The following is a 17,621-nucleotide window of genomic DNA, read 5'->3' on the forward strand; positions in this document are numbered from 1 at the left end:
CCGCCAGGTGCGTCTTCCTCCCCTCCCGCACCTTCCCATCCCAGCGCTGCTGGTTGTGGCTGCTCCATCGCCTCCTCCTCGCCGCCGTGCAGCCCACTTCTTCTTCGCAGGGGGAGCTGACTTGATGCGCATAATAAATCATCTCTGCAAGATTTCCTTTCAAGCCCAATTTCAGACCTACGCGTGTTGGATTTGAGAGCGTAAACACAGGCGAGAGTCGAGCCTCTTAACTGGGGATGTTTCAAATGTGATTCAGCACGGCAAACAACGTGGGTGTTGTGTGTGTGCGTGTGTGTGAGTGCGTGTGTGTGTGTGTGTGTGTGTGTGTATGTTTTTTTTTTTTTTTTTTTTGGTGGGGAGTGGAGGAGAAGGGGGAGAGCAGCGATATGAAACGCGTGTGTTTATGCCTCCTGCGCTACCCGTTATCTCTGACTGACCACCGGCTCAATTTTTCACCTGTATGAACGACCTTGCGATTGTGACCGAATTTTTTCCTAAAAAGGGGGTTTCCATGGAGGATCAATGTGTCGCTTTTTCCGTGAGGGCTGAATTTGGTTCCTGCTGGTCTCAAGATATTTCAAGATAAGAGGTAAGACAAAAAAAATAGCCCATGAGCGCGCTTTGCAATTGTGAACGTGCACAAATACAGAAAGCTAAATTATTTACTCAGTGATATTTATATGTTCAAATATTCATCCACGCTAACAGGCTCACATGTCGGCCTGTCTTGCCTGCTGTCCCGAATTGGCCCATCAATTCCTAATGCCGTTTATTTGATCATAATTGTTGAGGCTGGAGTAACGTGACGTGCCCTCCCAACTGCAGCCAATTCCTCCACACTGCTTAGTCTGATTTTGGAGGAGCATGCATTCAAGACACACTTTGATATTTTGTTTAAAAATTAGGAGTTGGCTCAGCCGTGCCTTTCTTTGTCAAACTGCTGTGGAGATGCTGTTACATCACTCACATGGTGGTATTTTAGCCTCTAACTGCTCTCGTGGTTCCTACCTGGTGTGGTGCCAGCCACACTGCAGCCTGGCTCCACTTCACCTTACCCGCTGAATTGTGGAGCTACAGGCCAACACTGACACATTTTAGGACTAAATCAAACCTTGGGTGGACCTGCATGCACAGAATGCCGAAAAAGACTGCATAAATGTATTCAAGTGTTACCAAGGACCCTCTTCCCAAGGCAAAAAATACCTTGAGCAAACCTTGAGAAGTGTCACGGCAATGATTGGCTGCATGCCTCTTGAGATACAGTAAGTGTGAAAGGTGCACACACACGCACACATACACACTATTTCTACCCTGCAACATTCACCAGGTAATTGCATACTGGTATGCCACAGTGTCAGCTGGAATATCTATGATGAATGCAGCTAAGGCCTTCAAAGTAAGTACACTCCCACTCTGCCAGCTGGGCTATTTGTTCAACCAGCGTGTTACTTGGATGCAGGCAGAGTGTGATGGAGGTGGTAGATATCGTGATTATACATTATTTAACCCAGTGGTGTCTTGGTTCAGGAAGGTACCCTCCGTGATTGAGAGTGATTCACCCTGTAAAGCTTTTCTCACCACCTTCTATCACCGTCATCGTTAGCACCATTATCCATGAGAGCAAGCTGTGAGTTTGTATGTGTGGGTGCCCACGTTCTTCATGTTTGTGCATGTGTATGAAGATGTCTTATACAGTGTGTACATGCGAAACCGCCAGGCGATCCGCTCTGTGTCAAATCACTGATAGAATTCTGACTCTCAGTATTTTGCATTTGTAAATGATTTATTGGCTCTGCATTAAAAAAGAGGAAGACATTGCATCAGGTGTTACACAGTGCCATCCCTGACAGAACCCCATTACAAATGCAAACCATAACATGCAAAGTCGACAGTAGTGTAATACCCACTGTACCTTCCACACACCAATCCTCAGTCCTGAGGTGCCAGCAGTTTGCACACTGTGGGCCTATCACTGAGGTATGGCATGCAGGAGTCGTCTTGAGAGGAAGCGTACCAATCCAATTTTGCAGACTTTCGGGGAAGAAAAAGGACCAAGCAAACATGAAAGGTAGGGAAGAAAATTCTGGCTGAGACCCCACGTGTCTGATTTGACATCCAGGCAGCTGACAAACAATTAGACCCTCCATAAGTAGCGCTCTGAACCAGGCTCGCCCCGGGATTAGGCCACAAATGAGCCGCACATCACGGCTTATGTCTTCTAAATGGAAAGCGAGCGTGTGTGTGTGTGGAGGCAGGGTGTTATACGTGTTGTACACGGTGAGAAAGTGAGTTTGGTTGTGTAGGTGTGTGTGGGTTGTGTGACATTTAGCAGATTGGTGTTATTATCTGTCTCTGCCCTTAATATATCTTGAACACCTCTTGAAGAAATTTGTGATTCTGTATGTGTGCAGACCTGCTTATTCATGTGCATGTATGCAGGTACACACTATTGTACACTGATCTGCATACACTCTGCACACTTGGATGTGTGTGTAACTGCTCACTTCACTGCTGTGTTATTGCTGGTTCTCCGTTGTGTGTATGTTTGACATTTCATAATTGCATCATTACTCGCTCAGTCTCCTCCTGCAAGAAGTGGGTGCATCGCAATTTGCAGCACATGCTACAAGCAGACAGACACACTTGCCCTTGATTATGGACCTGGGTGGAATGGCTTCCTCATCAGGCTGTCTTGATTCACCCCAGCATGTGGGGAGACACATGCTGCTGTGGGTGAATCTAATTGATTGGATGACACCCAATTCCCAGGTCCAAGTCTCCTCAGGCAGCCAGAGTGAATCCGTCCAAGTGAAGGATGAGCTTAGGCGTTGGTCGCCCCCCTAATAGATTGGCATGGGCTTCTTCCCATATGCCTCTGGTATCACCCTCAGACATCTCCGGGTGCAAGTTGGCCAAAGCGCAGGGCACAAAGTGACACCGCCTGGATCTTCACTGATCAGAAATGTGAGAATGGACACAAGTAATGAGACACATCCTGCACCAAAACCCACATCCATTTTTATCACGTTCCCCATCTTCTCCTGGTGGGTGATTAAAAAACAGGATGTTGAAAGCGGGATAAAAATATCCGGGGGTTCGTAGAGTTTGGTGTTTTACAACAAAATTCTTGTTCCAACAGGTCAAGCTCCCCTCTCTCGGAGAACACGAGTGCCATTTCAAAGCTTATTGGATGAAAGTCTCATTTGCCCTTGGCTGCCAAAGATGACGTTGCCATGGAAACAGCTTCTACTGTTATCAATCATCGACTGTCTGGCAGGTAAACCACCTTTTATATATGAGTAATGATTCTTTCACGTTTGGGCATTTACAGTTGCGGGGTTGATGGCTGAAGAGCCGAAAATCATGTCAGTGTCAGAGATGATAGGATGGGCCGAATTTAAAGGGCCACTCCTCAGTATTGACTTCCATTCACAACACAGGCACAATGCTCTCAATCTTTCTCCTCACCGCTCTGTGATTGTAACCTGATGAAGAGGTATGCGCTGTTGTGTTCTCCTCTTTTAACATTTTCCTTGACTTCATTAACACATAACTCGCAGAGCACAAGCGTGATAACCTCTGTTGCTTCTCTGAAGTCAAAACAAATTAATTTTCTTTCACATAGTGTACAAATTTCCCAGTGAATGATTGCCTTTTATCAAATGGAAACGCAATTATTTTTAATTGCTGGAAAACATTTCTATAAAGTGCTTTTAATATTATTCAGCTTGTTATTATTTCGGAAGAATCTGCACTTTACGACCTCTCAAGATAATTTCAAACACGCTGAATCACTTCTCGTGTTTAGTAATGTCCAATCTCCCATTTTGAAAGAGCCTTCCTGTTAAACCCCAATATCCCATTTCCTCCAGAAAAACGGGGCATTATGGCGGCCGAACTCAATCAAAATGGCACTTTTTTTCCCTGCCATTATGCTCAGGCTGTTACTGTTGCTCTGACAGATTGTCTGGACAGTGGATCATACCATGGTCCAAGATGGAGGATGGAGCCAGGTGACTTGTTCATTCCTGTCGACTCCATAGAAGAGGAAGCCACTCTGACCTGTGATGCAAAGGGAACGCCACCTCCTCAGTACAGGTAAGGGCGCACTCACATCAAAGTGTGGGTTAGGATTTAGATAAAGACTCGTTATTTGATAGTTTCAATTTATTTTTTAACTAGTAATCCCAAACTCTGTCTTGAAACTGGGGCCTAGTCCACACGAGCACGGCTATTTTTAAAACTGAACTTTTTTGGCCTCCACTTTTTAAAAAATCTGCGTCCATACGAGCGGTGTAATAAAAATACCTCCGTCCACATGACACTGCAAATTCCACTATCAAGCAATGTAATACACATGCCAAAGCAGTAGGTGGCGATATAACTCCTAACTGTAAGGCCATTGTAGCCAATCAGAAGGCAGTAAAATGTCATTACCGGAAAAACAACAAGTGCGAAATATCAATATAATATATATATATACATTATATATAATCAATATGCTGCTAAATAGCAGCAGTATTTGTTTAGGTCCATCCTCAAATCGTCTCTCGCACACACTGGATCGGGTAATAACAGTTGTTTTCTGTTTACGTCGCACACTGTGACGTCATACAATGGAGACGAGACAAAATAACTGCGGTTATCCTGTCCACACATGACTGCTGACACTGGACTTTTCCAAAAAGTTCACCCTGGACTACAACAAATAACTCCGGTTACAGGGGTCCAAAACTGCGGTTATGTGTGGATGAAAGGCCAAACCGTGAGCAAAGAGTCACAGTTTTATAAATACCCGCGTTGGTGTGGACAGCCCCTGGATTATAAAAATTCAATTTGCAGCACAAACCATCAGCTTTTATTGCTTTTAACTTAAAGGCACTCAAGCGCCACATCAGCAGCACTTGCTATTTCTTTGTATCCTTTCTTTGTAGCTGTCAATGTCAGAAGAGGACCTTGTTTAATGTGAAGTACTGTGATCACTGCAGGCAACATTACTTTTTGGATATGTGGGACGTAAAATCAGTGTGAAATCCTTAAAAGTGATCAGCTTTTTGTACAATAAAAATCTGTATACATACATAAATACACAAATATACACTAGGGCTGGGCAATACTTTGATATTATGTTGATGAGATATATAAGAATGGATATGGTCTTACATTTTGGACATATCATGATACTGATAGTGTGTATTTTCCTGGTTTGAAAGGCTGCATTACAGTAAAGTGTAACTGTAACTGTCTGAACTTACCTTGATTCTAACTGTTTTATTTTCCTGTACCCACTTCAGTCATTATATCCGCATTTCTTCTCTATATCATACAGATATATATATATATATATATATATACACATATATATAAGGGCCCTTCAGCTTCCCATTAACATAAAGCCCATTTCAGTCATTCACACAGCTCTAAATAAGGATATAAAGCTTTTTCACATAGGCGGGTGCTTGCTCCCCTTTCATTTTCTCCACATTAGACTGAAATGCACACTGACAAACAAAGCAGTGCTGTCATTATGCCTTTACTAATTCATATTGACTAACACACCGCCAATCTGCCTCTTGTCTCGCCAGATATTATCTTAGCGACACACATGTAGCATCTTAATGCATCTTTGAATCTCCTCTTATAAAAAGCGGTGAGACCCATGCAGGTTGCTAGACACCAGTTGGCACCAACAGGCATTGATTACAAGTGTCTTTGGCGTTCGACGGTGGAATTACTGCGGCACAGCCAGCACAGATGAGCTGAATGATAGTGGTGTGGAGTGCGTACGCTCATTATTTCAGGCTTTTCACATTCCCCGCCTAAGACCAGGTATTGCCATGTACTGATTAAAGGTGAGATGAGCATGTTTAACGTGGTGTCTTGTCAAGCTGGCTGTGCGGGGCTCGGCAAGCCCTCAGCACCTCTCTGGCTCTTCTCTTGAAGTGTAAATAGGCTCACACTGCTCCCTCCCCCATCCTCTCTTTTCTCCCCTCTCCTTTCCTCTGCCAGTCCTGTCACTCACAAAGAGATGAGACTTCCATAGTATGCACAGTGTAGCAGCATAATAACTCATGGGAGAAAACCATATCTTGAACGAAAAGGCATCTTATCCACAGCGGGGCGTAAAAGTGATGCAGTTTTTTTTTGTTTAAATCCAAACAGAGGGTGACTTGCCTAACCTTTACTTGACCTGAGGTTTGAGGCCTGTGGCTCTGGGCTGCAGGATGATCCAGAATACTCCAGTTTTTCAATGGTCAGATGGTCAGACGACATGTGTTCACAAAATGAGTCTCAAGCAGAGCAATTCAGTTTCGGAGTTGCTATTCAATCACCTGCGCAATGTTCAGGGCACCACTGAACAGCAGAGGCACTTCAGAGCAGGTCAGAAAGAGGTGAAAGTGGTGACTCTGGGATAAAGAGCAGAATGCACTCAAGTGGACACAAACATGCACATATCCATAGCCTATACAATCCTATAGGTATTCATCACTCACACAGTCACTTAAACTGTATAGCCTTAGGGTTAACCTCAGTGCATACCGAAACGCAGCTATCAAGTATAAGTGTCTAGAGTATGGCAGCAAGCACTCATCGACATTCAGTGGTTTTCGATATTCTTTAAGAAATTATTTCGGAGGTTAGACTTGAAAGCTTTTGGAAAGTTGGCCATTATGGCCTCCACGTCTTTCATTTCCACTTAAGGGAAGTAGAATAGCAGAATGTGGCTGAAGGAAAGAAATTGTTATTTTCAGTGCTTTGAGAAAAATGATGGAACATTCTTGAAAAGTGCTCTGTCCTTGAACCCATCAATGCTCCATTTTTGAATAGCATTTAAAAAGAGATAGACAAGAGCGTTGCGGTGGCAGGGAAAGAAAGTCTTTTTCTTGCTGAATAATGGGTCTTATTTAAATCACTGAATTAACCTCATGTTTTTAAGAGTTCTTTCAGGTGTTTCATTTATTTGATAGCACTATCTGAACCTGCTGAGCAAAGTATTATTGTTTTAAGTTCCCGCACCTGCTAAGTGTGGTAAGGCTGTAATGGAAGGTGAAAAGGAGCATAAAAGGCACCCTTTGTTACATCAGCTCTCTGTTACCTCTTGCCAAGTGCTAATGTTTTGTCCTAATGAGAAGTCAAAGGTGGAATAATGTCACAATATGTAAATATAATGTGAAGGAGAAGAGGTGATTATGGCGAAGACTGATGATAATATCTGGGATGGCTTCTAAAACCTTTATCTTCTGCTTCCCTTAAATAGCAGTAGACAGCTTTGTGTATGATACTCTGAGATTAAACTTTAATGATCCCTGCGGGGGAAAATGGGATAGCTGCAGCAGCAAATAGTGGAAGAGCAAAGTAAAGAAAAATAGAATAGAAAGATACAACATAAATAAGAAATGTGAATTTAAGGGTTATATAAACAATATCCAATAATACAAGAGCATGTTATAGCATTATGGATTACAGAATTACTACATTACAGGGACAAAACAATATGCTGCAATTATGGAGCGTCCAGCATATGATAAGTAGAAGAATAAAATTAGGGCTGGCTCACAGCAAGAGGGTTCCTGGTTCGAACCCAGGGTGGGGGGAGCCCTTCTATGTGGAGTATGCATGTTCTCCCATGTTAGCGTGGGTTTTCTCCGGGTACTCCGGCTTCCTCCCGCAGTCCAATGACATGCAGGTTAATTGGTGACTCTAAATTGTCCGTAGGTGTGAATGTGAGCGTGAATGGTTGTCTGTCTCTATGTGTCAGCCCTGTGATAGTCTGGTGACCTGTCCAGGGTGTACCCCGCCTCTCGCCCAATGTCAGCTGGGATAGGCTCCATATTTGTCATATTAATATGACAAACACCAATTAAATTTAGGACTGGAATAATATAATCAGTTGCTTTTTCCATCCATGACATATATTTTGCTGCTGCAGTAAAATGGCTGAAGTGAAATGAACAGCCTGAGAACTTTATGTTACTAGATAAAACAGATGTTGACAGACTTTTCCTTTGGGGATATAGTTCACAGTTGAAAAAAGGTAATAAATCGTAATATATTTTATTGCAATACTCAGCAATGATCGCAATAATATTGTATCGTGATTCAAGTATCGTGATAATATTGTATCGTGATTCAAGTATCGTGATAATATTGTATCGTGGATACTCTGGTGATTTCCACCCCTAATATTTACACAATAAGATTTTTGATAAATCATTATCAGTGATGTGGATATAATGAGTAAATGGGTAAAGGCAAACAGTAGAGAACAGCTAGAACAGTCTGGTAAGCTCAGAAAATGACATCACTTTACTGTAACGCAGACTATAAAACCAGGACAAGACAAGACAACAATGTTACATTATCTAAAATCTAAGACGATGCCAAGTTCAATATCCCAATATCAATATAATATTGAAATATTGCTCAGTCGCACATGCATTCATGCAGTTTTTAAAAATGTGAGTTGAGGAGAATTTCAGTATATTTATGTTTGACAGTAGCAGACACTCTATCAACTGTCTTCTCCAACTCTGTGTGACTTCAGAAAGTAGTTTTGTTCCAAACTTTGGAAGAAAGTTGAAACACAGCAGGGAAATAAATGTCAAAAATCACAGCCGTGAGGTTTGTGCTGTTCCTGCTTCAACCTGCAAGCCTGCGAATTCCTCGACACCAGCACAAATGTACAGTGTATTATTCCTGCTTGGAGTGAGTTACTACAGTGAGTTGTGTTCTCCGCTCACCTCCTGTCAGACCACCTTGGTTGGTGGAAAGAAGCGGACAGTGCATTTTGCCAGGGACTGATGGTGTCTTTGCCCTCACAGATGGTCATTGAATGGGACTCTCATAAATCTGGGCCTGGATCGCCGGCGGCGTCTGTCTGGGGGCAACCTCATTATAAGCAGTCTGGACCGCTACCAGGATGTAGGAATGTACCAGTGTATGGCGTTCAACACTGTAGGAGCTATCCTCAGCAGGAGAGCCAGTCTGCAGTTTGCCTGTAAGTAGAAGTCAAGTTGTTTGTCACTTCTTTTTTTAATATTTATTTCAGTCTGCACAACATATATGTATATATACATATATATATATAGCCTCAACAGTTTGTTTTTCAAATAAACTCATTGCTTCCATTAAATTGTCATGAGAAATTATACACTGATTTCAGACGATAGTGTAACCATGCTTTTGTGATAAAAATACAGATTCAATGGGCCTCATTCACAAACTGTGTATGCATAAATCTGTGCTTAAACCATTCATACCATCATTTAATCTGGGATTCATCAATATTTTCTTAACTGAATTTGTTTGTACTTTGCAAATCAAATTTAGAACTGCCTCAGACCATGCGTAAGCACTAATGATGAGGGCACGGCTATCTTAGCAATATTTAAAACCATTAGCTAACAAATGCATTGGCCAAATGTATTAAATATATATGAAATTGATGCACTTTCATCCTATTCAGTGGTCATAATTAAAACATTCAGCAATAAAAACAGAGTGTTTCAGTATATAAGAGTGTCCATATTGAAATATAACAATATTTTCATGGCTTTCATTGACTTGGTCTATAATAATTGGGTACTCCCACCAATTTCTAGTGCAGTGAAACTGTACATAAAGGATACAAAAGATTCTGATTGACGTCCAAGCAGCTGTTAAGATATCTTACCTTGCTGGAAGATACTGCAGCCCATGCCTTCAGAAAAGGGCGCATCTTCAGAGACTGACATGACATGTTTGCAGAGAGTGATGAACGGCTTGTCAGAGGTTTCTGACTACCAAGACTTTGACTAATATTTGTGTTAGAACACCACTTTCTCCGAGTCGACCAATAGTTGTCATTTAGGGCCATTAGTCGACTAGTTGCCCGCATGTTTACGATATTAATTTAATCATTGAATTATATATTTTGGGCGGGGCAACACAATGGTTTGAGTTGAAGGTGTGAGAAAGAATAGTATCAGTAACATTGTTAACACTGTGCTACATTACAGAGAAATACATAACCATACTAATGAACCTTCATTAATATAGGCCTGTATTTTATCTACAAGTGCACATCACACTGAGCGAGCCGCTTGTTAATGACGCTGTCGGCAAAGCAGTAATGATTGTGCTAAGTGGCTAATGGATGATACNCTGTGGAATAACCGCAGGTACCAGCCCTGGAAATGAACCTGACTCCTGTCTGACTGCGGAGCGTGGCCACTTCCTGTGTCTGTCCTTTCAAATTAAATTCCCACATGGTCCAGTCATATAGGTTTTGATTTATTTTGACAAGGCGCAGCTCCTAGTAGAGATTCATGTTTGTTCATTTATTTATTTATTTTTCTGCGACTAAGTGACCAATGAAATCTCGCAGACTAATCAGGGCTTGACAGTGCGAGCGTTTCACTCGCATTTGCGACTAAAAATAGGTGTGTGTGAACTGTAAAGAATATTTAGGGGCACATGTGCGCATAAAAAAATCAGCCGAAGCAGCCTATATTTTTGTCAATAAAAAAATATGATAATCTAACCGCAAATGTTGGAGGAACTCCAGCCGCCTTCCCTCTTCCCTCTTCCCCGTGTGACACCGTTATGGTCAGTTTTCCAAGCCACTGTCGGCACAATGAATATCATGCACGACGCCAAGGGTAGCGGTGCCACTTTGTCAGGCGTTGCTGCCCTCTCCATAGACAAACAATGGGACAGCCAGCGCAAAGCGGTTTTACAGCTGATCATGTGTAGAGGCCTTTAGGGACCGTTCGCCACAGTACCGCTGCTGGGCAGGGTGGAAATAAAGCCCTTTTCACACAGAGCGAGCAAAGCGCAGACCTCCGCCGACGAACCCATTCATTGTGTATGTGCTACCGCGGTGCAAGAGCGCACCACTCTGCCGCAGAGCTGATGCCTGCGCTTGAATTGAAATTTTTTTAATTTCACCGCAACACACTGTGACGACACCTCGCCACCGCACGTCCAATAGCAGAGAAGAGCCTGAAGTAGACCCGAAAGCGGTCATCATGGAGCTGTAGCTCCTGAACGAGCCTGTACTCCCCCAAATCCTGTCCTCTGCGCCCTACCCCGCGGTGGGCGCCGCGAAAGCTCTGTGTGAAAGAGGCTTAAGTCCTGCAGAGTTTCAGAGGACCTGGAGAATGTTTTAGGATAGTAATAACATTATATAAGATAATCATATTGCAAAGATCATATATATAAGATAATAACATTAAAGACAAAATTAAATTGCAATACTTTTTCAAAACTTGATGATTTTACCTTTCTGTACATTTTGTATACAAATTCATTAAATAATTTTGCTTGTAAATGTCTATTTGCATCATGTTTATTACGGAAAACACATTATTTGATCAATTTACATTGTGCCCCTAAAGTTCTTTGGGCGCTCCTTACTTTTTCAACTTAGGAGCACATGTGCTCCTTGGGAAAAAAGTTAGCGTCAAGCCCTGCTAATGACCTTTCTGATTGACTAACGTTTAGTCGACTATCAGGGGGCAGCCCTAGTAAAAATCATGAAAAGTTCTGGAAAAGTCATGAAGTTTTGTTGTGTGTAATAAATTGTTAAAGTAATCTTCTGTAGATAACTTCCCAAGTGATGTAACATAACGTCAATTTATTTTCTTTAGCTATCAAGGTAACGTTGCTCTAATATGTGTCGATGCGTGACATTTCATTTACCATCACGTACGTTTCTCCATTTTTTTCCTGCACTCCGTCTCTCCTTTCATGTACGCCAGATAGCTGAAGTTATTTTATGAAAAGAGTTTGAATCTGATATGTTTAAAAAATGCAATCAGAACAAAATTGGCCGGTGCGCACGTGTCATGAATCCGACAATGATTTTGCGCGCACAGTTATTTTGTGTGAAAAGTAGGAACATTTCTATGCACATATTCAGGAATGAGGCCCAACTGATTAGTGTCCTAACAATTTCTAACTATCTCAAACATATTGTTAATTGCTTAGAGCAGGACAAACCACAAGGCGAAAAAGGAAAACTATAAATGTTTAAATGGCTACACTTAAAATTATATGCTTTGAACTTCCGATGTCAGATATCTCACGTCAAATAATAAATGACAAACAACTTAGGACAGTCAAGGCTCACAGAGCACAGCCAAACAAAACGATCATTATGACAAGAAAGAAAAAATTGGTATGATGAAGAATAATTGATGATTATAGAGATCCCTGGCCAATATTGGTCATAAAGGATTTTATTAGGTGCCAAACTTTAACAAATGACACTGGCTTTTTGTTTAAATAATACATCAACTCTTTTAAATGTAATACCTCGCTCAGTTCCCTAAGCCACACTTCAAAGGTGGGCACAGACTCATCTTTCCACCTCTGAAGTATAGCTTTTTTTTTTCATTAAAACCTGCATAATGAAACTGCCTGTTATTGGCATTTATCAGCCTTATTCAGTGTGACACTCAGAATGTCTATCAATGGATCTGGTTTCGTTGGGGCAGCGTAAAAGTCTGATCAAAATTCAAATATATTCCTTCAAAATGGCTGAACTTTTGGCTGTGACCATAGAGAGAGGAACAAGCTGCTCTCATATGTCTTACAAGACACCTCAGGGGGTATCTTGTGTATTCGTGATTTTGAATAATTAAGTCTATGGATGACCTTGAATTGGATTAATACATATCCAACAGTTATGGAGAATTTATTAATATTGCCAAGATATTCCTCCCAAATTTCCTCTTGTTATTTCATAAGAGAACTCCCTGTCCCCGTATCCCCATACCTCTCTGCTATTATGTGTGCTCATACCGTCTGTCTTTGTGTTTGCCACTTTTTATTAAGAAATGGTATAGAAGTGAAACTGCACTTAGCAAATAATGCAGACACACACCAAACTAGGTGGGCGATATTTGCAATATTTATGAGCGCTGCAACTTGGAGGCAACATTAAATGCTGGAGTAACATGGGAGCAGTTTGAGTGTGACGACTTCACTTATGCTCGTACGTGCAAACAAAGACTGACTACTTCACTTTTCCCTGCTTGGCTCGATCAAAAGTCATCTGCGTTTTACTGGATGCACCCTGGGGTAAAGTCGTCAGCCAAATTGCTGAAGTAGTGTGTGAAGAATACCTCAATGTGGACTGAAACAAACCTTTACTTTGACTGGGACATAATATGCCGGGGCTGTTAAACAAAGAAAAGAGTAATGCAAACGAATATAAGAAATGGTGTAAACATTGCTTTATGTTACAACTGCGATGTCACAAAAATTATATATGAGCTGTGATTTCTCTCACAAAACATATCTTTGGTGGTGGAACCAGCAGACATCAAACGGATAAAGAAATGAATACTTGCTATTTATGTACTGTTCATTAAGGCTTCTATTCAGGCAGATCACAACAAAACATCTTTTCACACCTTCTTTTCGCTCTCGCAGTGTCTGGCCATGCAGATATTTTTGGTTGCATTTGACAGGCTTTTAAGATATGCACTGTTGAGACTCAATGACATTAAAAAACTGAACAATTTTCACCATCAGATGAAAACAGTCCCAACTGAAAAAATGGGAACTGATTAAATTGAAGTCTGTGGATCTTACAGAGTAATTGGGAGATACATTCATGGCTAGATGACACCAGGGGTAGGTGGGAATATGTGTGTATGTTTTTTGTGATCTGGATCCTTTTACTTTTAACATACACTGGAAAACATGCTGTTTGGATGCGATGCTGTAGAATAATAAGAAGAAATAGCTACTTTAACCTACTATAGCTGAAGTTAGACCAAGCAATCTTGTTGTGTAATGGCACTGGTTTGGATTGCAGCCTATCCCATCATGCCAGGCTCATGTGGTCATCATACACACATACACAACTGGAGTCCTAACCTGTTCTTACCAGCCTCGTTCCCATGTTGTAAAATGTATCTAATATCTCATATAAGTCGTCAGCTAAATTCCTGCACTATATTCTTCTGCTATACAAAACCCATCAGATGTACAAGCTCTTTTCTGTCTACCCCCGTCTCAACCTCTCTCTGTCTCTCCCTGGAATCGCAGAATTGCAATTCTCACGACAATTTCCGTACGCGCTCGTGTCAGTGTCTCGCTGAAAGCTTTTGCTTAGCTCTGTCCTGCTCTGATATGTGAGATCCTGCGGTGATCTTTCTTTTCATTTTTGTTTCCCTCAGACTTAGATCATTTCAAAGTCCACACCAGAAGCGCGGTGTCAGTCCGTGAGGGACAAGGAGTGGTGTTACTCTGTGGAACGCCCACTTCCTCAGGAGGTAAGCCTTCATGTTGACCGCCAACAGTGCAGTTGTTTAAAGTTCTAGTATTTTGACAAGATAAAAGGGGACCTATTATACTTATCCTTTTTTTCTGTCGTATATATGATGTTACAACGTTGGATGTTCATTTTAAACATGGCCAAAGTTTCAAATAATGAGGTAAACATTAAAAGTAATCCCTGTGAGCAAAAATCTCAGGTCCACTCTGAATACTTTAAAGGCAAACTGATGTCAGCGTGTGTTGTATTTCTTTATATCTTATACTGCTACAATTTGCTAGATTTTGGTTTAGCAACTTTAATTGGTCATGTTTCACAGTAGAAAGTGCTGCTGTACTCCGTCACAGTCATTCCCTCAGCTGCACACTGCTACGTGTAGCTACATGCTAACGTCAGGACAACGTGTAATCTTGCCTGCCAATGTTGTTCCTTTTCCCTCGATTTTGGATTTTATTCCTGCTGGAACAAGTCTAGTTGTGAAGATTTTTGTTTAGCAATTTTTATTGGTGATTTTCACAGTAGAAAGTGCTGCTGTACTCCATCACAGTCATTCCTTCAGCTGCACACTGCTACATGTAGCTACATGCTAATGTCAGGAAAACATGTAATCTTGGCTGCCGATGTTATTAATTTCTCCCTGATTTTGGATGAAACATTTCCGGTTGTAAAGACTTTGGTTTAGAAGCTTTTATTGGGGATTTTTAACTGTAGAAAGTGCCGCTATATTATGTTACAGTTATTCCACAGCTGCAATGATGGTGCAGGGACATTAAGACATGGAAGACCTGGAAATGCTGACCAATCAGAACAGATTGGGCTTTTTTGGGAGGGGGGCTTAAAGAGGCTGGCACTTAAATGGGGGTGAATACAGGTGTGTCAGCACAGACAGTATGAGGAAAATTGTGTTTTTTGACAATTAAAGCATGTAAACGTGTTCAGTAGAAATCCAAAATACAAGTATGAACCTGAAAATGAGCATAATAGGTCCCCTCTAAAGTATAAAAAAACAAACAACCTTTTTATAACAACATGTAATACTTTAAGTGACATTTAATATTACACTATAAGATTACCATGCTCATATGCGACTCTGTTTGTGTTCCAGACCTCACATACGCATGGGTCTTCAACGAGTACCCATACTTTGTTCAACAAGACAATCGACGTTTCGTCTCCCAGCAGACAGGAAACCTTTACATTGCCAAGGTGGAGCCCTCTGATGTGGGTAACTACACTTGTGTCGTGATGAACAGCATCACAAAGGGCAAAGTTCAGAGCTCACCGACGTCTCTGATCCTCAGGACAGATGGTAAGCCCACAGCTTGCGGCCATGATGTGACAAGTATGCCTTTCAGCCGTGTATTAAGGACCTTTCCTTTCAAGGTGGCTTTAATCATCGTACTTGCATGAGTGCTCTTTGTCCTGTCGTGCCTCACTGTAGTTGAGTCACCAAGTGCTAATGCTTGCAAGTAAATAGTTGCTCCTCAATGTAGGCCAGCAAACAAAGCACCCAAATCTTCTCTTTGCTGACTTTGCTTTCTTATAATTCGCATTCCCTTTAAAAGCTTTCCCTGTGCTTTCACATGAATTCTCAAGCCGGTTCTCTTTGGTCTGTTGTTCTATTCTCTGTTACGCCTTCATAGAAAGAGTGAATAAAGATTGCCTTCGAATGAATTAAAGATAAGCCATACGTCACTGGACCATTACATTGAGTGTTCTGGTGGCTCAACCAGTTAGTTTCCACTCAGTGTACTGTACATGTAGCTGCATAAATTTAAATCTAATCGCATCGCTTTCTGATCCCGGCCTTGAATGTCTTAAATACTGATACAAACAATAAAACACCGGTGGTTGGGAACTGCCCACTCAAGCTTTGAAATAATAGATAAACAGCCAGACTAGCTAAAAAAAACAAGATTTCAAATTCCACCATGTCTGTTCCACCAAGACGAGATTTAAATTATTCCTCGCTGGTATTTCACTGCACTCTGGCGGCTGCGCATTTAAGTGATGTACTACTTTGAGTTTACCCATGAGAGAATGTTTGCTCATGTGTCTTTTATTTCTCCTCTGTTAGTTTTACAGTGCTATTGTTTGGTCCGTAATGCAAGCCGTATTGCTTGTAAGTCATGAATAATGGAAGACTGAGCAAGTTCTTGTGCTTCCTTTTCATAGGAGTGATGGGCGAATATGAGCCGAAAATAGAAGTTAATTTCCCAGACAATGTACCCGCCGCAAAAGGATCAACAGTTACGCTGGAGTGTTTCGCCCTTGGGAAGTAAGCTGGATTCCTTGAAGCATGTTTTCAATCTTCTGCTGTCTTTCATTTCAGACCTCCCGATTTCTATATAGTAAAGTTACTGTGGCAATTATATTTCAGAGCGTGTGGCATCAAGTCATGATTGGTCTAAAAACCATTTGAGGTGGCTTTTTTTTTTGTTGTCAGATTGGGTTAACTCTAAACCATTCATCCGCAAAAGAAATACAGTGAATAGGCTCTTAAGCTCCATCAAACCCTTTATTACAGGATTATAAGACACTTGCAACCTGAGCGACAATCTTAAAAGTTGAAAAGAACTTGATTCAAAATCTCAGCTGAGGTTTGCTTCCTCTGTCTCCTCCAGCCCTGTCCCCGAAATCACCTGGAAGAGAGCTAACGGCGTTCCCTTCCCCAGCAAAGTCAAAATGAAGTACTCGAACGCTGTGCTGGAGATCCCCAGCTTCCAGCAGGATGATACAGGAGGATACGAGTGTGTGGCTGAGAACAAGATGGGCAAGAACACAGCCACTGGTCGACTGGCTTTCTACGGTACTAAGACTTTTGTTTGGCTTGTTAAGACAACGAAAGAAACATTACTAATTGTATAATTATTAAGCATCTTTACTATGTCCCATACATCCTATTCCTGATTTAAAGGGACAGTGCACCCCAAAATCAAAAATACATATTTTTCCCTCTTACCAGTAGTGCTATTTATCAATACAGATTGTTTTTGGATAAGTTGCAGAGTGTTGGAGATATCGACCATAGAGATATCTGCCTTCTCTTAAATATAATGGAACTAGCTGCGATGAACTTTTTGGTCTGAGGATAATATTTATGAAAAGTATAGGTATTCCTTGTTTTATGTATATGTGGATTTCAGAAGCTGCTAATGCTTTATCCAGTGAGAAAATGTGTTAACTGTATTTTCTTATGAAAATATAAAGCCTAGTAAAGAGAGGACTGCTGGTTTATAGACTGCTGCAGGGATGACGTTTATTTGTGGGCTGACACAGGAGTTAGTGTCGCCCTGGTTCCCTCAACAAAGGGCCAATGGGAAATTTATATTACATTTTGGATTATTGCAGA

At 41.4% G+C, this 17,621-nt stretch overlaps 1 protein-coding gene across 1 annotated transcript in view; it reads left to right on the forward strand.

Moving 5' to 3' along the window:
- Nucleotides 1–378: 378 nt before the first annotated feature.
- Nucleotides 379–17,621, forward strand: part of LOC126403204 (contactin-3-like) — a 51,440-nt gene continuing 34,197 nt past the window's right edge. Inside the window, exons 1-8 of the mRNA XM_050065739.1 lie at nt 379–589; nt 3,140–3,277; nt 3,963–4,098; nt 8,823–8,998; nt 14,172–14,267; nt 15,375–15,578; nt 16,445–16,547; nt 16,894–17,078. Of these exons, the coding sequence (XP_049921696.1) occupies nt 3,223–3,277; nt 3,963–4,098; nt 8,823–8,998; nt 14,172–14,267; nt 15,375–15,578; nt 16,445–16,547; nt 16,894–17,078 (955 nt within the window). The 5' untranslated portion in view covers nt 379–589; nt 3,140–3,222. The remainder of the gene's footprint in view (nt 590–3,139; nt 3,278–3,962; nt 4,099–8,822; nt 8,999–14,171; nt 14,268–15,374; nt 15,579–16,444; nt 16,548–16,893; nt 17,079–17,621) is intronic.

The sequence above is a fragment of the Epinephelus moara genome, chromosome 16, assembly GCF_006386435.1.
Source record: "Epinephelus moara isolate mb chromosome 16, YSFRI_EMoa_1.0, whole genome shotgun sequence".
NCBI lineage: Eukaryota > Metazoa > Chordata > Actinopteri > Perciformes > Serranidae > Epinephelus > Epinephelus moara.